Source organism: Cinclus cinclus, chromosome 17 (assembly GCF_963662255.1).
Source record: "Cinclus cinclus chromosome 17, bCinCin1.1, whole genome shotgun sequence".
In the NCBI taxonomy this organism is placed as follows: Eukaryota; Metazoa; Chordata; class Aves; order Passeriformes; family Cinclidae; genus Cinclus; species Cinclus cinclus.
In genome coordinates, this window is record NC_085062.1 from 12,978,989 (window position 1) to 13,000,771 (window position 21,783).

General features: G+C 55.8%; 2 protein-coding genes across 4 annotated transcripts in view; both read left to right on the forward strand.

The window, feature by feature from the left end:
- Positions 1-5,462, forward strand: part of OSBP2 (oxysterol binding protein 2) — a 91,845-nt gene extending 86,383 nt beyond the window's left edge. For all 3 annotated transcript variants that reach the window (XM_062504543.1, XM_062504545.1, XM_062504544.1), the window contains 6 exons: positions 1,378-1,498; positions 2,208-2,311; positions 2,587-2,682; positions 3,026-3,210; positions 4,121-4,341; positions 5,152-5,462. In XM_062504543.1, the coding sequence (XP_062360527.1) occupies positions 1,378-1,498; positions 2,208-2,311; positions 2,587-2,682; positions 3,026-3,210; positions 4,121-4,341; positions 5,152-5,294 (870 nt within the window). In that variant the 3' untranslated portion in view covers positions 5,295-5,462. The remainder of the gene's footprint in view (positions 1-1,377; positions 1,499-2,207; positions 2,312-2,586; positions 2,683-3,025; positions 3,211-4,120; positions 4,342-5,151) is intronic.
- A 3,079-nt stretch (positions 5,463-8,541) lies between these two features.
- LOC134050873 (uncharacterized) lies at positions 8,542-13,554 on the forward strand. Its single transcript, XM_062504280.1, has 12 exons — positions 8,542-8,629; positions 8,833-8,931; positions 9,061-9,156; positions 9,303-9,626; positions 10,305-11,047; positions 11,195-11,286; positions 11,784-11,853; positions 12,016-12,099; positions 12,638-12,799; positions 12,918-12,928; positions 13,172-13,347; positions 13,445-13,554. Exons 1-12 carry the CDS (start codon positions 8,542-8,544, stop codon positions 13,552-13,554), a joined length of 2,055 nt encoding a protein of 684 aa, XP_062360264.1.
- The last annotated feature ends 8,229 nt before the right edge of the window (positions 13,555-21,783 follow it).

Consider the following 21,783-nt stretch of genomic DNA (forward strand, 5'->3'; position numbering starts at 1 on the left):
TGGCCTCAGCCCTCAGCTACCCCAGCACTGTGGCTGTCACGGGGCTCAGGTTCTCCCACCTCAGCAGTGTCACACTTTCACCTCCCCTTGCCTGGCAACAGTTCCTGGTCTGTCACCTGCTTTAGCCTGGGCCATTGGAAGTGAATGATTCCTGGCCAGGACCCATCCCTTAGCCAGCTGCAGCCTTCACCTTCCTGGGGTACAGTTGGAACTCCTGGGTGGATCTATCAGCCTCATCCCAGCTGTGGTGCCAAGCCCAGGGCTACCTGTTGGGTGGGTCTAGATACCTTAGACCACAGTAGTCCCCATCCTGCCTGTCCAGTACTGCTGGACACCCCTAACTGTGTCATTCCCAAACTCTCTCATCCCTGTTTTCATTCTTCCATCCCCTTCTCACCACAGTCCTTCATCCATCCCTGTCCTCTCCCAAATAAATAACTTGCCTGGAATTACTTTCTCCATTTGGTCCCAGTTTTCCTCTATTTCTACCCAAATCTGATATTCCTGACCAATTCCAGACTCCTTTCCCAGTGCTCTGAATTTTCCTTGGGTACTGCCTATACTGCTCAGCCCGCCAACACGCCCAGCCAAGCAGTGATAATCCAGTGCCTGAAATGCAGTTATCCAAATAGGATTTCCTGCTGCTGGTGACTGGGATTTAATGGCGAGGCCTTGGCCCTGCCCGTGTGTGTAATCCAGAGTTCGAGGTGCTCAGCCTGTAATTAGAGCAGGGAAATCATCCTGGAGCTGTGCAGATCGCTGGGTGCCAGTGCCAGGCTGTGCCACCAGCTGAGAACCTGCCTGAGGACAGATACCTCTGTCTGGGATATTCCTGCTCCCACCTTTGTTTTGGGCAGCTTGTCCAGGGCAAGGCAATGTGAGCACCATCCTCTTAACAAGTCACTCTCAGGATGTTGTGTCTGCTTTTCCAGCCTGGTGTGTGTGTGAGGGAAGAGCCAAAGTCTTGCTGTGTGTTTTGGACAACTTGTTGTGAGTCCTCTGGGATTTCCCAGGGGCTGTTCCACTGGGGTTACTGGGGTGCCAGCACATCCAAGTTTCCCAGCCGTGATCCAAGGAAAGCAGGGCCGTGATCCTGGGATCCTGAAACAGCAGTATCTCACAGCGATGGTTACTCAAGTAAAGATTTCATGATTGTGCTTTGAAATGAGCCTTAGCAAATTCTGGCATGATCCCAGTGTGTCTCCCTCTGCTGCCAGGGCACCACAAGGGGGTCACCCCAATGCCCAGGAGGAGACTGGGGTGTCCAGAGCGTGGGGTATCCTTAGTGCTGAGCTGATGTGGTGCTGTCCCCTCTCCGAGCACTCAGCCAAGCTCTCCAGTGGTCGTGTCCTCACGGGCTGTGTGTCCTGTCCCCAGGTGAGCCACCACCCCCCAGCAGCCGCCCACCACGTGTACTCCAGGCGAGGCTGGACCTTGTGGCAGGAGATCACCATCGCCAGCAAGTTCAGGGGCAAATACCTCTCCATCATGCCACTGGGTAGGTGATGGATTCTGGAATTGTCTGGGATTGATTGGCCTTGCACTGCCCATGTAAAACCCAGCAGTTAAAGAAATTGTTTCCTTAGCCTTTAGGAATTCCTTGGGTTCACCTGGGGCACAGAGAATCCCCTGGGCTCACCTGGGACTCTGGGAATTCCTTGGGCTCACCTGGGGCTCAGTGAATTCCACCCCAAGCAATTAAGGAGCTCAGATTTGTGCTCCTGATCCAATGATCCAACAGTAACATGTCTGCCCTGGAAGTGGAAATGATGCCAGCTGCAAAGGTTCCTTTGCTTTGCAAATATCCTGCTTGCCCAGGAACTGATTTCTCTTTCCATGGTATTTAAAGTTAACTTGCTGCCTGTTTTAATCTTCTCCCTGTCAGTCAAGTGCAATAAGCTGCCTCCTTCCAGGGGGAGGCATTTTATTTTCCTTTTGCCTGTCCCTGGGCTGGGCAGCAGAGTGGTGCCAGTGCCCGAATCAACCAGGCAGCAAATCTCTGACCTGCTTTTAAAATGAGTACTTCTTGCAGAGGGCCTGGCAGGAGTTGTATCTGCTTTCCTGGAACAGACTAAGGGAGGGATGAATCCAGAGCCACACCTAGTTGAGGGATGCAGGGAGAGGGATGGGCACAGTGCTGGGGTGGTCGTGTTGGGCTCTGGGGAGCATCTGCCCCTGCTGAGCTCAGATCATTCCTGTCTCTGCAGGCGCCATCCACCTGGAGTTCCACTCCAGTGGGAATCACTATGTCTGGAGGAAAGTCACCTCCACTGTACACAACATCATTGTGGGCAAGCTCTGGATCGACCAGGTGGGTGAGGGGACAGTTCTGCCTGGCTCTAAGGGTCTGGAGGAGCATTGCCCTCCTAGGGCGCATGCTTCTGCCACGATGGGAGGCTGTGCTTCCCTGCAGGGATGGGAAAAGCTTCCTGGAACCTTCCCTGGCTCTTCCTGAGGCCAGCAGGTGGTGGGGGTGGCTGGTGTGGGGAGCAGCCACTGGTGCTGCTGTTCCCAGTGGTGATTGGTACCTGCACTGCAACTAACTCCTCTGTCTCTCCCTGCTGTGGTTCTGTGTCTTTTATCCAGTCTGGTGACATAGAGATTGTTAACCATAAGTCCAAAGATAAATGCCAGCTGAAATTTACCCCCTACAGCTACTTCTCCAGGGATGTCCCTCGCAAGGTGAGTATCCAGCAGGGACTCTCCTCCTTCAGGGGTCAGACCCGGCTCTTCCAGGCTCCCAGTACCACTGGGATGAGCCCAAGCATGGGGCTGAGGGCCTGGCCAGGCACCTCTAACATGGGTCACCAGGGAGGGCTGGGTGGCACCTCCATATCCTGTGGTTTGGCTCTGATGTGCTGGAGCTACAGCACTGAGACCTGGGAGGGGTTTGGTGGGTTGGACACTCACCTGCGAGGTCAGGGATGTCTCAGGAGACACAGCACCATATCCAGCTGGGCACGTGGAGGCTGTGGTGTTTTTCTGGGCATTCCCAAACACTACCAGAGCTGTGTCCCCCTGGCAGGTGACGGGGGTGGTGAGTGATGCTGATGGCAAAGCCCACTACGTCATGTCTGGCACGTGGGATGAAAAGATGGAGTGCTCCAAGATCATCCACAGCAGCCACGGCAGCACCAGCACTGAGGGCAAGCAGAAGACTGTCTACCAGACACTGTCCCCAAAGGTCCTGTGGAGGAAGTACCCGCTGCCGTGAGTCCCTGGGGGTGGGGTGAGACAGCAGGGTTGGGATGGGGATGGGATTTCCCAAAACCTTGTGGAATGGGAGGCTCACATGCCCAGGCCTGAGGACATGTGGGGCTGAGTGGCTTTTTCTAAGGTAGGAGAATAGGTTCCCAGACGGGCAAGGACTTTGAGGACTCCTGTGGGTGGGTTTGGGGCACTTGTGGGGGCTGGTTGGATTTTTGGGGATGTGGGCTCTGGCAGGGAGGGCTGTTGGCTGCTTTGCCTTGCTGGCAGAGACATCATGTCTCTGGCCATCATGTCCCACCAGTGACTTTGTCCCCCTGGAGAGCAGTCCTCCCTTGACACTCATGACCACAGCAGGGCTGGGTTCAAATCAGTCACTGAGCTCTGGGAGCACCAAAGCAGTCCCTGCTTTGGGGATATTCTGTTGGGATGGGGACTCCAGTGGTCTGGGCAGCCTGTTCCAATGCCTGACCACCCTTTCTAGGAAGGAAATTTCCCTAATGTCCAATCTAAAACAGCTGTGGTGCAACATGAAGCCATTTCTTCTCATCTCATTCCTTGTTCCCTGCTAGCAGAACCCGACCACCCCCCCAAAACCCCCTCATCTGTCCCCTCCTGTTAGGGAATTGTGCAGAGCCACAAGGTCCCCCCTGAACTTCCTTTTCTCCAGGCTTTTCTCATTTTCCCAGCTCCCTCAGCCCCGCCTGGGGCTCCAGCCCCTTCCCCAGCTCTGTTCCCTTCCCTGGACACCCTCCAGCCCCTCCAGGTCTCTCTGGTCAGGAGGGGCCCCGAGCTGCCCCAGCACTGGAGGTGCCCCAGCAGTGCCAGCACAGCAGGAGTGGGTCAGTGGGGCTGGGAGTCTGTGCCTGAGCTATCCCCCAGCCCCCATGCTGATCAGGCTCTCTGGATTCAGGGAAAATGCCGAGAACATGTATTTCTTCTCGGAGCTGGCGCTGACGCTGAACGAGCCCGAGGAGCGCGTGGCACCCACGGACAGCCGGCTGCGCCCCGACCAGCGGCTCATGGAGAGCGGCCGCTGGGACGAGGCCAACGTGGAGAAGCAGAGGCTGGAGGAGAAGCAGAGAGCCGTGCGCCGGCGCAGGGAGGCCGAGGCTGTGGAGGCCCTGGAGGAAGGTGAGCGCTTCAGGGTGGTTGAGGATGGTTCAGGATGGTTCAGGATGCTTCAGGATGCAGGGACTGCACTGTGGGATGGTTCGGGATGGTTCAGGATGCAGGGACTGCACTGTGGGATGGTTCGGGATGGTTCGGGATGGTTCAGGATGCAGGGACTGCACTGTGGGATGGTTCGGGATGGTTCAGGATGCAGGGACTGCACTGTGGGATGGTTCGGGATGGTTCAGGATGCAGGGACTGCACTGTGGGATGGTTCGGGATGGTTCAGGATGCAGGGACTGCACTGTGGGATGGTTCGGGATGGTTCGGGATGGTTCAGGATGCAGGGACTGCACTGTGGGATGGTTCGGGATGGTTCAGGATGCAGGGACTGCACTGTGGGATGGTTCGGGATGGTTCAGGATGGTTCAGGATGCAGGGACTGCACTGTGGGATGGTTCGGGATGGTTGTGGAGGACAGACCCTGCAAGTGGGGGCGGCTCCTGGGGACCCTTGTGGGTGGGTTTGGGGCACTTGTGGGGGCTGGTTGGGTTTTTGGGGATATGGGCTCTGGCAGGGAAGGCTGTTGGCTGCTTTGCCTTGCTGGCAGAGACATCATGTCTCTGGCCATCATGTCCCACCAGTGACTTTGTCCCCCTGGAGAGCAGTCCTCCCTTGACACTCATGACCACAGCAGGGCTGGGCTCAAATCACTCCCTGAGCCCTGGGAGCACCAACAGACACTCCCAGCTCTTGGGGCAGTTGTGGGAGCTGTGGGACTGCGAGGTTCCAGGTGGAGAAGCCCCCCTGACCCCTGTTCTGCCCGGCCAGGGAAGGACTACGAGGGGTACACCCCGCTGTGGTTTGAGCGCAAGGTGGACGCCGTCACTGGGGAGCTGATCTGTGTCTACAAGGGCGGCTACTGGGAGGCCAAGGACAAGCAGGACTGGAGCGTGTGCCCCGACATCTTCTGAGCCCCCCAGTGCTGCAGGGCTACCCCTGGGACACCGCCACAGCCCAAGGGACAGCGAGGACACGCTGGCAGCGTCCTGCCGGGCTGACAGAGTCAATACATGCAGACATCCAAACAGGGATTCCAAACCTATTTTTTTATGCACTAATAAATAGCACCTTTTTTTTTCTTTTGGGTGGGGGGGTTGTTTTGTTTTGTTTTGTTTTGTTTTTTAATGATGGCTTTTCCAGAAACTGCTTAGGAGTGAGGACGTGTGGAGCTGGGTTGGGTTTAGGATGTTCATCAGGAGTTGCTGCCTATATCCTCCAGCGCCTTGGCTCTGGCGGCCGAGACGTCGACTTCCAAAGATGCCTGGGATGTGGGAATGCTGTGCTTGTGTGAGCTCTTCTCTTTGCCATTTTTTTTTTTTTTATGGGACCCCATTTCTTTGTGGACTTTATGGAATTATTTTTTTAAAAAAACAAATCCTGCTCCTGGTTCAGGTTTCCTTCAAAGACGGACAGAAACAACTCTGCTTGGAAAACTGTCCCCAGGAGCCATGGCAGTTGATCCTGGAGGCTCTTGGTAGTTCCACAGTGCCCAGTCATCCCAGTAACGCCAAGTAGGATATTTCAGCTGGTGACTTTGGGGTTTTTGATCTGGTTTTTACTTTTTTTCAAGAGCACTGGAGGTGCTTCCCCACAGTCTGATGTGTTCAGGCAAAGTTTGGGCCTGTCTTTATCGTGTGGGAGTGGTTTGAGTGAGGTTTGCTTTGGTTTTCCTGCAACCACATCCAAAGGGGGAAATGGTCTCAGTGAGGCTGGGAATGCCAGGCTGATGCAGTGAAGAGTTTTTATCCCAGTGATGTTTCCTGGCTCCATGTCCCTGCTCCATATCCCTGTACACAGGGGCTGGGTCTCGATTCCAGCTTTTCCATCAGTGTCTCCTTCCTGAGCTGTGCCCAATGAGAGAGATGCCATGGGGAGAGGAGGGGAGAGATTCCATGGTGCTGCTGGGATGGAGCCTTGGTCTCGTTCAGCCACACAAGCCTGGCCACAGGCTGAGGCTGGAGGGTCCCTGCATCCCAGCACCTGCTCCCAGCTCCTGTCCCTCTCCTCCCTCATCCTGGGCTCTCCCTGGAGCAGCTCCAGATTTTCAGGGCAGGGAACCCCTCATCCCTCTCATGCCTCCTGGGTGCCATCACCCTGCCTGGCCCTGGATGCACCAGGAGAGGCTGAGTGAACACTGCTGGTGACAGGTGAGGACTGAGAGCACCGAGGAGAAGCAGGGGGTGGCAGCATCCCAAAGATGGGATCTGCTGGGCCAGGGAGTAGGCAGGGAGTAGCTGGAGACATGCAGTGGCCCTGCTGGATCTCATTTTTGCTGTCTCCTTCCCTGGCCCTCCATCATACCACACTGACCCTGCTTCCAGTGCTGCCCCGAGCTGGGCCTGTCACACCCATGTGGGAATTAATTAGCAATAACGAATCTTAAGGCAATGGTAACTGGAATATCCAGGCTGCACACGGGACACTTATGCAATCAGGTTCCTCATCCATCAGTCCTCCTCCCGATCAGCTTCCAGCACTTCCATTCCTGTGATCCCCACAGTGTACAGTCCCCATGGCCCCGGATGGTGTCACCGTGCTGCGGGGCAGCCCCCACTGCTCTCAGTGCACCCTTTAATCTTATTTATTTGCTTCTAATTTATACATATATATATAAATATATATAAAATTATTTTGCTTAAATTTCTATGGTACACAATAGATGTAAAATGATGAAGACAGAAGTGTCTGTCTGAGTTTTTACAGCACGAGTACGATTCCCCTTGGCTCGTCCCTGAGCTCGGGTGATAGTGATGGAATGATTCCCATTGCACGGAAGCAATGGTTTTGCTCCAAAGCTGGATCCTGTAGCATGGAAAAGGTGTTCCAGAGCCATTCCCACCTGGAAACAATGTGTTAGGGGTTTGAGGAGTAGCACTAGGGATTCCTGGGATTGGGATGCTCCAAGCTGCTTCCCAGTGTCCCGAGTTGCAGCAGCTGCTCTGGAATGTTCGCTCCTTCCTGGAGCTTTGCCCTGGCTTGGGAAAGCTGATCTTAAATGATCCAGCCTGGGATTTGTCCTGTGCAGAGCTGCCCGTGTCCCCACCCCAGGTGTCCTGCCTGGGAGAGGGAGGGTACTCCCCACTGATTCCTGGTGCTGCTACCTTGGGTTGTGGCAGCACCAAAGTGTCCCAGGGGATCTGTCCCACTCGAGGCCTGAGTTGGGTCTGTAAATGGGCTGAAATGGAGCTCTTCAGAATGCCTTATTTTCCTTTTTGCTGTGTCAATGCAAGTGTCACCTGGGAGCTTGGAGCAGGAAGAAGCTCCAGCACAGGCTGTTCCCAAGCTGGACTGGGGTGTTCCCAGGTGGAGCAGAGCAGGGAGCAGGATGTTGCTCCCTAAGTGCTGGCATGGAGGGTTCTGCTGGGCTCTAGGGCCCTGAGGAGTCCCCTCTGCTGTGCCCCCATCACCTCATCAGTCTGGGAACCTTTATCACAGACCCTGCACAGCTCCGCAGTGTGGGGGAGCACAAGGAGCACCCCAACCCAGGAATCCCCTGGATTTTAGGCTAATGGAAAAAAATTGCTCCATCTTCCAGAGATTATCTTAACAGCGACACTTAACCAGAGCACCATCTCCTGGTCCTTCTGTTCCTCCTCGAGGATTTTAATGTCATTCCACTATAAATGCTGTTGAATGTACTTTCTTTTTGAACAATAATATATTGTGAGTGATCCCTCTTCTCCTACACGGAAATAAAACTTGGATTCGGGAGTTTTAAAAGCCATGGTGCTGAGATGGTCACTGGCTCCCAGGGCTGCAGGTGCTGGAGAAACTCTGGGAGTGAGAGGGGACATGGACACTGGATGGAGGATGGGGAGGGATCCTGGAAGGTGGCGCAGGAAGAAGATCCAGGGCATGTTGCTTAAAGGAGGAGGTTGCCCAAAGGTCAGGGAGGTCCAAGCAAATGGTGTTTTAGGGATGGAGAAGCATCTGGGGGAGAAGTTGCCAAGGGGAGGTGATAGAGCGGGGTGGCTTGAGGGGCAGGAGGGGAGGTGATCCAGGGGAAGTTATCCAAGGCAGGAGGTGTCCAAGGGCAGAAGGTCCAGGGAAGCAGGAGCATGGAAGGAGATTATCTGGGAGCAACAGCTTGAAGGAGAACCAGGGCAGGGTTTGCCCCGGGAGGGAGAAAGGCCGGGAGAGGAAATCATTGGGGTGGAGATGTGCCAAGGGAGTCTGGCCAAGGGGGAAGATGGCCCAGAGGAGGAGGAACAGGGAATGAGGAACAGCAAATGGGGCTCAGGGGAAGGTACCAGACCCAGAGATTCCCTGGGGATGGTGGGGAGGAGCTGCCCCAGGGGACGCTGTGTGAGGCCGGAGCTGGCCCGGGGGAGCTGGAGGAGGGTCCGGGCAATCCGGGCAGGCTGAGACCAGTCCCTGCGGGATGTTGCCGGGAGACAGGGACACAGAGCCCTGCCCGTCTGGCTCCTGCCTCCTCTGTGCCGGCCCCAGGTGAGTCGGGGCTGCGCTGGGGGGACCCCGGTGCTGTGACCTGGGACCCTTCCCTGTGCGCTGGGCACGGCGGTGGCCCCGGGGACCTGCAGCTCCCGGGTGCAGCTCCAGGGCTGATGTCCTGGTTTTAAGGAACTACCACCCACGGCCCCCATCACTCGCTGGCACCGCAGCTCCGGAGGCGGCTGGGCCTGGCTGGGCTGTGTCGGTCTCAGCACCTTCACTGAGCCCTGGCCCAGCACACTTGGACCAGCACACCTGACCCAGCACACCTGGACCAGCACACCTGGACCAGAACACCTGGACCAGCACACCTGTGCACCGGTATGGACTTGCCCCATCCCCCCCCCAGCGTGCAGCGCTTTGGGAGCCCAGGATGGTTCTGGCCCCACTGGAGAACCATCCTGGGGATTTCTGGCCCCTCCCCAAGGACTCTGAGACCCTGGGCACTTCTTTCCTCCTCTCTGCAGCCCTGGAACCCAGGGTTTTCAGGATCCTGGATCTCGACCCTGCTGATGCCCAGCAAATCCAGGTGTGGGAAGGGGGGGTTCCTTTGTGGGGCTCAGATGTGGGGGTCCAGATGCAGCACCAGCACTGGGGTGCTCCTGCCTTGTTGCCCTCGGTGAACAGATCTCACAGTGCCCCATTCCCTGTTCCATTCCCTGTTTCATTCCATGTTCCATTCTTAGTTTCATTTCCTGTTCCACTCCCTGCAGCACCCAGGTGTGGCTGTGCTGAGTGCTGGTGGCAGCAGGGACGGTGGCATCCTTCCCAGCAGTGTCTTGGGATGGCCGGTGAGTGGGGACAGGGCACTTTGGGGCTTTCTCAGCTCTACTTGACCCCCCAGTCCCCTCTGCCAGTTCTCCTGCAGAGCAATTCCTGGCTGGGAATGATGGGGGAGCACAGGTTCTGGGAGTCAGGGAAGGGGCTGGAGCACCAGGAGAGGCTGAGGGAGCTGGGAAAGGGGCTCAGCCTGGAGAAAAGGAGGCTCAGAGGGGACCTTGTGGCTCTGCACAACTCCCTGACAGGAGGGGACAGCCAAGGGGTCAGGCTCTGCTCCAGGGAACAGGGACAGGACAAGGGAAAATGGCCTCAAGTTATGCTGAGGAGGTTGAGGTTGGATATTAGAGAAAATTTCTTCCTGGGAAGAGCTGACAGCATTACTGGCCCATCCTGGATGCTGCCAGCCCTCCCTGGCACTGTCCCCTCACCAAGCTGTGCCGACCTTGGAAGCATCAAAGTAAAAAATGACCCTGGTTTAAAATGAAAATAAGCATGATATTGTGGCTTTTCCTGCTGGAAGCAGTTGGGGGTCTTGCAGGAGAGGGTGGGATGTATCAGTGCTTTGGTGCACCCCAAGTGTTCCCTGATAAGAACAGGAATTGCCAGCCCCTCCAAGGTGGTTCAGATCCAGCAGGATGGGATGGCTCCTTCTCACTGGGGTGGGCTCATGGCTCTGATGTTCTCCACAGAACTATCAGGACGTGATGCTAGGTGTGCCCGGGGTGACAGCCCAGTTCCAGGGGAAGAGAAGCACTCCTGGGCTCAGCTCCTGGGCTCCCGGCCCAGCCTGGGGCACTGGAGCAGCTCCAGCTCCATCTGCACTGAGGACTTTGCTGCCAGATTTTGGGAGGGAATGGTGGAGCCGCTGCTGTGCCAGCAGGAGCCTGCTGGGGATGTCCCCACGGAAGGAGCTTGTCCTGGGCAGGATGAGTCCTTATTCTCCAGAGAGAGAAGCCTGAACACGTGGCCACAGCTGGTGATGGAGGTGGACAGACACCCCTGGCAGGACAGGTCTCCATCTCAGAGCAGGAGAGAGAGCCTGGAGTCCCTGGGAGCGAGGATCTCCCGCCTGAGCCAGAGCCATGTGGGGGTGACCCGGGGGGTCCCCTGGGCATCCCCCTCTGCCCAGCCAGCCCTGGGCTGCAGGGACTCTCCCTGTGAGGACCTGGTGGCCATGGCCTTGCCTGGGCATTCCTGGAGAACTCCAGGGATCTGTGCTGGCAGGAGCTGGGCTGGGACAAGCATAGGCAGCAGTTTTCCCAGGGCCAGCAGAGCCAGGACCAGGGGACATCCTGCCCCGAGGATGAGGCAACAGGAGCCACCAGCTCTCTGGGGACGTGGAGGAAATGTCACCTTCGCTGTGGATGACACGGACAGGGAAGGAGCAGACAGCAGCAGGAGTGAGTCTGGACTGGCCCTGGGGCACTGGGAGGTGCTGGAGGAGGGTGCAGGGCTGGGATAGGCAGGGGAAGGGATGTGGCAGGGCCAGGGACATGGTGGCAGGGACCAGCCCCAGTTACCTGTGGGGTTTCTGTGGGTTTTTGGGGTCCCCTCCCCCAAAATGCCTTTTTCCCTGCAGGTGCTGGCACAGCTGTGGGAGCCCCCAGGCGATGGGGGTCCCCTGTGTCCCCAGGGCTGTGTGGAGACCAGAAAGGGGGGCTGCCATGCAAGGTACAGCCCTGGAGTCTGGGATTTGGGCTCTGCCACGGGCTCAACCCCAGCTGGGACTGGATACATTGGTTGGGGGGGGATGGATGCAGAGATGCTCCTGGCTCTGCTTCCTGCTGGGATATGGAGAGCAGTGGGATGAGGCCAGGACACCAAGCTTGGCCCTGGTCCTTGTGTCCCATGGAAATGCATGAGGAAATGTAATAAAAAAGGGGCAAATGGGTTTGTAACCCCAATGCTGGATGCCAGGGGCTGGTGGGGCAGCTGATGCCACTGCACTGGTCCCTGTGGAAGAGCCAGGAGGGGACAAGAGAGCTGGGATCTACTGCCAAGCCTTGGAGACAAGGGGACAGAGCCAGGTATGGGGGCTCCAGGCATGGGTCCTGCACTGAGGCTGGAGCAGAAGGTGGCACTGGAAGCCCAAGAGGAGATGGGCACCCTGAGGGCAGAGCTGAGCTGTGGCTTGACTGGGGATGTGGGTGACGGTGTCCCTGGCACAGGACTGGCCTGGCACTGCTGGGACACACCTGGGACACCCATCACCGGTGCCACACGGACCTGCAGAATATGGTGAGGTGACCTCGAGATGGCCCAAGCAGGGGTGGCCTGGCAGCTGTGCCATGGCTCTGCTTTGCTGCTCCTGGGTGTGATGGGAGGGCCAGAGCTGGCTCCTGGAAGAGGCAAAGATACAGGAATGGGAAAAGGGTTTTTTTCCAGTCTTGGAAGGGGCAGGAAGCCTGTGTGGGCCAGGAGCAGCTGGATAAGGAGATGAGGAAACCAGCAACTTCACTCGAAGAGAAACTGGAGCTGCTGCAGGTCAGTGCACTCCCAGCTTTCCAGAGGGGACAAGATCACGCTGGAGGGGCTGTGGGAATGAGCACAAACATCACTCCCCTGTCTGCAGCTCAGCCCCTTTTCCAGCCACATGCATCCCATGGGAAACATTCCCTGCTGCCCAAATTCCTCAAGAGCCAAACTGGATTTATCTGCAGGGAGGTTTTATTGAGTGACTGGGGCTTTTAGGAGAATAATTTGTTGGGGAAACCACCCTTGTAGCTGTAGGCAGACTGAGATGACTGCAGGTCAGAAGGTCCCTGGGGAGCCCCGGCAGAGGCAGGGAGAGCTGGATTTGGGAAGGGCAGAGAAGCAGGCAGGGCTTGAGGCCGGGATGAGAATTCCTGGGCACTGATCTACCAAACTTCAGCTCTTTTCCAATGGGCATCGATGTTGGGGTAGTGCCACTCTGGCCAGGAGGGACCTGGGCGTCCTGCCTGGACACTGCCCTGGGGAAGAGCCCTCCTGGAGCTGGAGGGTGGCCCTGGGCAGCCAAAGGGTGACTCCGGTTCTCCTGCAGAGGCTGCGGGAGCTGGAGCGGGGCAGCCGCTCCCTCCTGCAGCAGCGGCTGCGAGTGATGCAGCGGCTCCAGGGGCTGCTCCAGAGGGACAGGGCGGAGACCCTTCGGCAGCTCCAGGAGGTCCTGGAGCAGGTCAGGAGGGGAGGAGGGGACGGGCGGGATGTGAGGGAGCTGCCGGGACACACCTAACCCCAGAGCCGGGGAGTGCGGCAGCCAGGGGGGCACAGCAGCCCAGATGTGCTGCTCCTCTAAGGCCACCCCGAGGTTTTGTCCCCCCCAGGAGAGGGGCGGGTTGGGACAGAGGTGTCGGGGGCACGGACTGCACTCGGGGTGGCGCGGGGTCAGAGCAGGGTCCCCCGGGTGTTTCTGTGCTTGTTCTGCTCCTGCCAAAACTCTGCTCAGTCCTGGGGGCTCCAGATGTTCCAGATGTTCCCTGGAAGTTCTGACCTGGCTCCAGAGCTTTCCTAGGAGAGGCTGAGCGGGCTCGGAGGGCAGAGCCGGGTCTGCTCTGATCCCTCTCTCCTGCTCCTCCAGGATCGGGCAGGCAGGAGAGCTCGGCGGGAGCATCTCCCGAGCCGCCCGCGGGATCCGGCGGTGCCGGGGCGGGCCGGGGGCTCCCCGGCCGTGGGGACCCCCCCGCCTGCCCCGTGGGGACACGGCCCCCGCCCCAGCAGTGCCCTGGGACCGGGCCCCTCGCCGGCAGCTCTCGGGTGGGTCCCAGGAGCTGTCCGGGGAAACGGGAGGGTCCCACTCGTGCGACCCTTCCTCCCTCCCTGTCCCCCCCAGCTCATCCCTGCCTTCCCCCAGCCGCGCTCTCCACGTCCTGCGGGGGCTCCGGCAGCAAATCCAGCGGCGCCTCGGGCAGTGGCAGAGGGTGGAGGGAGCCCTGGGAGCCGCTGGGCAGAGGAAGGAGGTGATTTGGGGATTGGGATGGAGGACACGGAGTCTCTGACAGCATCAGCCCTTGGAGGAGCCCACGTTCCTCATCCTTGGAGCCTTCACTTTGCAGTGCGGGAGGAGGGGTGGGATGTCAGCCCCTCTGCAGCCCCTGTGCGGGTGACAGGGAGTGGGGCCAGCCCTGTCTCTGTCCCCCTGCAGGAGGGTGAGCAGAGGCAGCAGCCAGAGAAGGCCCCAGCTCCAGGAGTCCTGAGGGAGCCCCTGATCCAGGTGAATGCCCCAGGTCCTGCACCGAGGCTGGGCTGGAGTTCAGGTGGCCGGGTCTCAGGGAACTTGGGGTCTAAGAGAGCCTGGGGGGCCCCCAGATCAGCTCCAGAGGCTCCTTGTCTGGTGAAATGTCCATCAGGTGACAGGATGTGTGTCCTGCCACTTGGAGCTGCTCCATGTGTCCATGGCTGATCTCCAAGCCAAGAAGAGCTAGGAATGTGTGGGCAGCATCCTCCTGGGGCTCCCAAACCTGGGCTGACCTGAACTTTCTGTCTCTTGCGCAGGGACAGAGGCAACATCCCCATCCCGCCCCCTCCCTGTCCCTGAGCTCCATGCCTGGGCTCTGCCAGCTTGCCCGGGGCTCCCAGGGGCTCCTGCACCACCTCCAGCACCACTTCCAGGAGCTGCAGCTGGAGAAGACACAGGACACGGGGACCCCGACTGCCCTGGGGGGACAGCTGGGCACCAGGGGCAGAGAGGAAAGCCAGGGACAGCGCGGGGTGGGAACTCCCCCTCCGCCACAGCCCCGGCGCTGATCCAAGCAAAGGAGGAGGGGCAGAGCTCCAGCATGGAGCACAATTCCTGCTGGGAACAGCCCTGCAGTGGGGGCTGTGACCTCAGGCAGATCTCACCACCATCAATTGGCACCAGTGACCCCAGGGTCGTTTGTCGATCCCGAGGGAATCAGGTGGGATGGCCATAGAATCCCAGGAACCCTCCAGAGCCCTCCTGGATCAGGCACAGGGCCCCCACATCCTCTTCCCACTTTGCAGCTCCTCCCCTGTTCAGTCTCCCATCTCCCACTCTGGGACATTGCCAGGGGCAGGTGACATTTCCTTTTCTACTCCACCACGAAGGCACCGGTTGGATATTTGGGAAAAATTCCAAGCTGAAAAGGAGGGTGAACACTGGCCCAGGCTGCCCAGGGCAGTGGTGGAACCACCATCCCTGTAAGTGTCCAAAGAATGGGTCTGTGTGGCACTTTGGGATGGGGTTTAGTGGGATTTGGTCAAAGGTTGGACTTGATGATCTTGGAGGTCTTTTCCAGCCTTAATGATTCCATGATTCTGAGTTCTCTCCCTGGACACTGAGGTCCCAGTTATGGAATTCCAGTGAACAGAACGAAGCTCCTGCAAACTCTTCCTCAAAAAGCACCAGCACCACGAGGTTATCACAGATCTTGAAGCTTCCCAGTGCCCTTGGAAAAGTGGGGTCTGCCCATGGAGCCAAGCTGGGATCGCTGACCCTGGAACAGAGAGATTTAATGGAAAAAAACAGGGGAATTGTTCTGTTTGGATGCTTTAATTTAATTTGGAAAAGGAGAAACACATTCCTCCATCTCTGCACATCTTGGGAAATGCTGGTTTTAATTTATAGAATATCCAAGGAAAGTTTCTCCACATGAAAAGGGGGAAATGGGAGTTTGCAGGATTTTATTTTATGCCTCATTCCAGGGGGAGGGAAGGGATGAGGAATGGAATATCTGTGTGCTTTCTTTCCAATGAAAATAAAAGTAGGTTTTATTATATTTCTCTGTAGTGTGGGATCAGGGAAAATCTGGAATCCCTCAGGTTGCTCGGCCAGTCCCTGGCTGAAGTTCAGGTTTTATTATTTTCCTTTTAAGGCTCACAACCAGAACAGTGCCACAAACACATTTTTATACAGATCTTTAAATTAAACCCCAAATGTTTGCAAGGCTCCAGGAATGTCTCTGCCAACCTCAGGGCTCCTGGACATGAGGATGACACCAAGGGACACAAAACTGATCCTTCAGCAGAAGATTGCTGGAGAAATGTCTCTGAATGTCTCCAAATCCCTGAATGGTCACAGCCAGGACTTCATCCTGGGGGATTTCCCACTTTGTCCCAGTTCCAAGTGTTCCCTTGTGGTGTCACAGAACCAGGGAATGCTAGGGGCACCTCCAGGGGCACGGTCTGGGGTGGTAGAGCAGGGACTCACAGCTGGGTCTGGGGTGCAGGGTCCCAAAGAGAGCAGGATCGAAGTGTTGGGGTGTAGAGTCTCAGATAGTGCTGGGACCCGATTTTGGGATGCAGAGACCCAGTTTTGGGCTGTAGGGTCCCAGTGTAGGGGGATAGGGTTTCAGTGTTGGGGTGCAGGGTCTCAGATAGGGTTGGGTGCTCATTTTTTGGGTGCAGGGTCCTTGTGCTGGTGCCTGGGTTCAGGTCCTGGTGCCTTGTGTAGGGTCTCAGAACTTTTGGAGTTCTGCCACAAGTACCTGAAATGATTCCCCGGGGAAAAAAAAGGAATAAAAGGGATGTGATTTAATGGAGGTTTTGGTTGAGTTTGATTCTGGAGTGGGATGTGTCCTTTCCAATGGAAGTGAGCTGGGAAGGCTCTTGGGATGGATTTTTACAGCCCTGTGATGCCATTGGGATTTTGGAATCAATTGAACACTTTCCTGGAAGGAACGTCTAAAGGAGTGTTGGGGGTTGGTTCTCTCCCTTTTCCCTCTGTGGAATTTTCCCCATTGTCATGTTAAGATACCTGTTGACTGGGCCCTGGTGGCAAGGGGGAGGGGAGAAAGGAGGGAAACCCCTGGATATTCAAACAGCCAGAAGAGGAAGCGGAAGGCTCTGGCTCTCCCCATTTCCCCCGTGGAGTTCAGACGAGAAGGACGATCAGTGCCTCTGCCCCATCCCTGCCATCCCAGCACTGGGAGCCATCCTCACTGCTGTCAGACCCTGCCCTGCTGCCTTCTCACTGTAACCTGCCACCATCCAGCACTCTGCTGAGCACCAGGACCCACACCGTGAGCAGAGGGCTCTCTCTCCATCTCTCTCTCCCCCTGGGACAGTGCTGCCATCACCCCCAGCCCTCCTGCGGCTCTGCGGGACCCGCCCGCCCCCAGCACCGGGAACTGCAGCTCAGGGAAAAGGTGCCTGCAGCCAAAAAACACTGGGACTGAGTTACTGTTCTGTTTGTGGGTAATTTCATAGCTGTTGTTGTTCTTGTTTGTCTTGTTAGATATACTAGTAAAGAACTGTTATTCCTACCCCCATATCTTTGCCTGAGAGCTCCCTTAATTTCAGAATCATAATAATCTGTGGGAAGGAAGGATCATTTCCTTAGCAAACATCTGTCTTTCAAACTAGTACAAGGAGGCATGAGGCAGCAGATGAGGAGTCAGATTTTTAAAAAATATCCATTAATTCACCTTTCCCCACCCCCATTTTGGACCTTTTTCTCCATCCTGGGAGGCACTGGAATGTGCTCAGGATGGACACCTGCAGCCACTGCCTTGTTCTGGAGCCATCCAGAGGATCCCAGGAATTGCTTTGTTTGCTGGCCAAGGGAAGTGCTGCTGTTGTCAAAGGCTCTGAAATGCAGCACTTCCCAGCAAAACAGCTGGGAATTCCTCATCCTCTGCTCTGGAGGCAGGCAGGGAGAGCTGGGGGTGTTCACCTGGAGAAGAGAAGGATCCAGGGAGAGCTCAGAGCCCCTTTCAGGGCCTAAAGGGGCTCCAGGAGAGCTGGAGAGGGACTGGGGACAAGGGCTGGAGGGACAGGACACAGGGAATGGCTTCCCACTGCCAGAGGGCACGGCTGGATGGGATATTGGGAAGGAATTGTTCCCTGGGAGGGGGGGCAGGCCCTGGCACAGGGTGCCCAGAGCAGCTGTGGCTGCCCCTGGATCCCTGGAAGTGTCCAAGGCCAGGTTGGACATTGGGGCTTGAACAACCTCATCAGCCTCAAATGAAAATGAACCTTCCTGATTCCCACATTTCCTGGACAATCCTGGTTGATCCCCTCTATTCCTTTGATGGTACTGATGTACTCCAGCCATGCCAAAGGGAATGGGGTAGGTTTAGGGAGGGATATTGACCACCAGCCTGGAAAAGACGTTTTTATTCTTGTGGTTAATTATTACCTACAGTAATGAGGGTGCAGCAGTGCTGAAGTGAAGGTTCATTTGCTGCCTTCGTAATTCCAGGAATTCCTGTCGGATGCTGCTCCAGCAGAGCGTTTATTCCCATTTTCAGAAAATTTTAAACTAAACCCCTCTGAAAGGCACAAGTGGCAATGAATGTCTTACTCCAGAGGGTAACTGCTTGGAAGAGGATTTTGGAGGTCCCACAGGAAAAATTCCCACCCAGCCTGGAGAATTCCACTCCTCCCACTGCTCAGGCCGCCCATCCTCAGGGAGCGTTGTTCCATCAGGTGTGTGTTTTGTTGAAATCCCATCATTTCCATGGAATGGCTGGGATTGCTGTTCAGTCCTTGTCCATTTTTGCCCATCAAGCAGGGCCAAGGAATTCCCTTAATTTTGGCATAATTAAATTGATTAGGTGCATTTCGTACTCCCACTGAACAAGCCCTGCCATCATTTACTGCTCTTGTAGCCAATTGTTGGGGTTTTCTTCTCATTCCCATTCACTGTGGATGATCCCAGCTGATTGTGCCCATGGTGAGAAATTCCCACCTTTCCTCACTGAGGTGGAAAAGGAGGAAATTTGCCACTGGCTGATCCTGGAAGTGCTGCCAATCCCTGGAAGTGTCCAAGGCCGGGTTGGATTTGGTTTGGAGCAGCCTGGGACAGTGGAAGGTGTCCCTACCCATGGCAGGGGTGGCACTGGATAGGATTTAGGTCCTCCAATCAGGAATGTTCTTTCATCCCTTGTGGAAAGAGATTAAGAGGAAAAAAAAACAAAAAAAAAGCAAACCCACCCACTCAAGTGGGAGCAAAGAAAATCTTTTTCCACTTGGGTGATGTGAGAAACCGGATGGAAAATTGAATGGAAAAATGAAATAAAAACAAAAGGAAACCACTGAAATCAATTGAAAAAGATGGGAAAGAAATGAGAAAAACAGAAAGCAATATCTGCCACCATTTTGTCGGGGGATAAATGATAAGAAAGGAGATGAAAGTTCTGCTGCCCCGCTGGGATTTTTCAGCCAGGGAGCTGCAGAGCAGGGAAAAATTCCTTCACTTGCCCACCCTCCTGAAAAAGGAAAGCAAAAACCAAGGTAAAATCTGGTAAAAAAAACTTTTCCACACTTTATGGAAAAAAAGGAGAAAGTCTAAAGAAGCTGAGGGAACAAATGGGAGAATAAATTAGAAAAATTGTGGAAATAAGAAAAAATTAATTTCATGGAACTTGAAGAGCAAGATCTCTTTTACAGCAACATTGACACAAAACCAGGACACATGGCTGGGTTTGAGCAGGACTGGGAGAAATCTGGGAATTAGCAATGGAAAAGCCAAGCAGGGGGGTGCTGGGAGAGTGGAAGGGACTTGGAGCCAACAAAAGGAGGAGTTTGGGAGATCCTGGTGCCTTTCCCTGCCCAAACCAGGGCCTTACACATGGATTTTTAATGGGCACCTGGGATAGTGGAATGTATCCCTGCCCTTGACGGGGGTGGCACTGGATGGGATTTAAGGTCCCTTCCCACCCAAACCATTCCACATCTCTGTGAAATCCCAGAGAATTCCTGATGCTTGCTGGACAAAGGTCAGCCAATTGTAACACCTGCCAAATCTCAAAATATGGAATACTCATAGAAGGCAGAAATGTGGAATTCCCATCAGGAATTGCAGCCTGAGCACCTTTGGGGGTGTTTGGGGGCATTTGGGGGTGTTTAGGATGGGGTCCCCCTAAGGCTCAGGGGAGCACCCTTTGTGTGCTGCTGATTCGTAGGAGCCGCCATCTGTAGGAAAAAAAATTGGTTTATTACCTTTTTTTTTTTCAATTTTTAAAATCCAATTCCCTGCAGGAGCTGCATCCAGTGGGTGTTGGAATCACACAGAGCTCCTGTTTTAATTAGAACCCTGGAAAATCTGGCAATTAGGGAAGGAGTCAGAGCAGCTCTGCAGTCCCTGAATCTGCACTGGATCTGCAGCTGCAGCCTCAGAGCCCAAACCAAGTCCCAGACAGGCAGAAAATTCCCAGAACAATATCCTGTGGCTTTTTCCTTCCCATGGCCACACACACAGGATCCATCCTGCCTAAAATTAGGTGGAATAAAAGCAAGTTTGGGGCTAAAAGCAGGGTCGGGGTTAAAGCTGGGAATCGAACCTCTCCACAATTTGCAGGTGGAGAGCAGTGGCACATTGTGGGAGGCTCTGTGCTCATCCCAAGGGTTACGTGGAAACTTTTGCTGTCGGGTAATTCCCACTGGGGCAGAATCCCGGCTCGGGGAGCAGCCCCGAGGCAGCTCTGCAGGGATGCTCTGTCCCACTAGATGGCAACTTCGCACTGCACAACGCTCGGAGCGCTCTGGAAACCGCAAAGGTGCTGAAAAACTCGGCAGCTCCCGCTTCCCTGGGGCCTTAGAAGGGTTTCCTCCTCCGAAAGCAGCGGGACCCAGAGGAGCAAGGCACAGCCACAGCTCCGCATGCCGGGAATGGCTTTGGGCGCACACAGCCGGGTCCGCAGGGAGGGATGGAGCGGTCCCTGCTGGGAGCCTCAGCGCATCCCAAATGTGCCGGCCTGCCTCCCCTGGGGAAAGCTGCTCTTCCCAAACGCTGCCTTTGGGATTCCTGTCAACCTGAGCCAGGGGGTCTCTGCAAGAGCGTGGAGAAATATCGCCTGACAGGGCTCAGATCCACAGGATCCTTCCCACACTCCACACCTGAGATCCAGACCTTGGATGAAACACCCTAAAGCCAAAGCTTAGGCCTGGGCTTGTCGTAGAATCATGGAATATACCAAGTTGGAAAAGACCCACAGGATCATCCAGCCCAGCCCCTGGCCCTGCACAGACCCCCCAACAATCCCAACCTGTCCATCCCTGGCAGTGCTGTCCAAACACTCCTGGAGCTCTGGCAGCCTCGGGGCTGGGACCATTCCCTGGGGAGCCTGGGCAGTGCCCAGCACTGGACACCTGTAATCCCCAAAGGAGAGATAAGGAACAGTTTTCCCTTTTTCCTGGTGTTTCCATGTTTCCTTGGGCAGATGTCTCCTCATTCACCACTTCTAATAGACCAGCTTTGCCCTGCTCTCAGGTAGGTTTGAGCAGAGCAGGTCTATCCCAGAGCACATCCTTCATCCCAGGAAAACTCCACATAGATTTTCCCCACACAGCTGAAGCAACCTGAGGAAAAATCTCCTCTACAAGCCAGGAGATTTCCATGTCCAGCCTCACTGGAGGTTTTAGAGCAGGACACAATCCTGTCCTTTATGTTCATCCCTGTTGGCACCTCTTGGTCCACTCCTGCTGGTTCAATCCAGCTTGGAGTCAAAGCCAGCTGCAGGAACAGGGAATTGTACCTCACCCTCCATGATCCTCATTCCTACAATACATGGGAGGAGTTCCCTGAGGTGTTTCCTATTCCAGAGGCACAGGGCATTGTTGGCTCCTGTTCACTGGAAAAAGGGGGCTGGAAAAGTGTTAAACGCTCCAGGCATTAATCCTGATCCTCACTGGCACGCAAAGGTTGCTCACACGGAGCCCAGGAAGAAACCTGAGGCTGGTCCGTCCTCCAGAGCAGGGGAAGGAGGCACTAAAGGAGCAGTGGCACCTTCAGTGGCAGTGACACAGTGACCAGAATGTTAATGCTGGCACAGCTCCCTCTCCCAGGCAGGAAGTGCTTCTAACAGCACGGCAAATCCAATTTTTGCTGGATACAAATTCCACCCAACAGCCAAAGCCTCAGTGAAATGCTCAACGAGGCTGGAATTGAATTGGAGCTGTGGGAGACAGGGAGCAGCTGTGAGCTGGGAGGGGTTGGTGGGGAATGGAAGCTTGTGACGAGCTTGTGAGGAGCTTGTGACAGGGGCAGGGAGATTTTGGGAGCACAACTGAGGCTGTTGAAGGAGAACAAGACGGAGGAGAATCTGGATCTGGGTGGGAGAGAGCAAGGGGGTGTGGGGGAAGTTGAAGCAGGGTCTGCCCCATCCCTGGAAGTGGCAAAGGCCAGGGGTAATTTGGCCATTTGGCCACTGCTGCCTCCAGCCTTGGGATCATGGAATGCTTTGGACTGGAAGGCACCCTAAAACTCATGTAGTTACACCCCCTGCCATG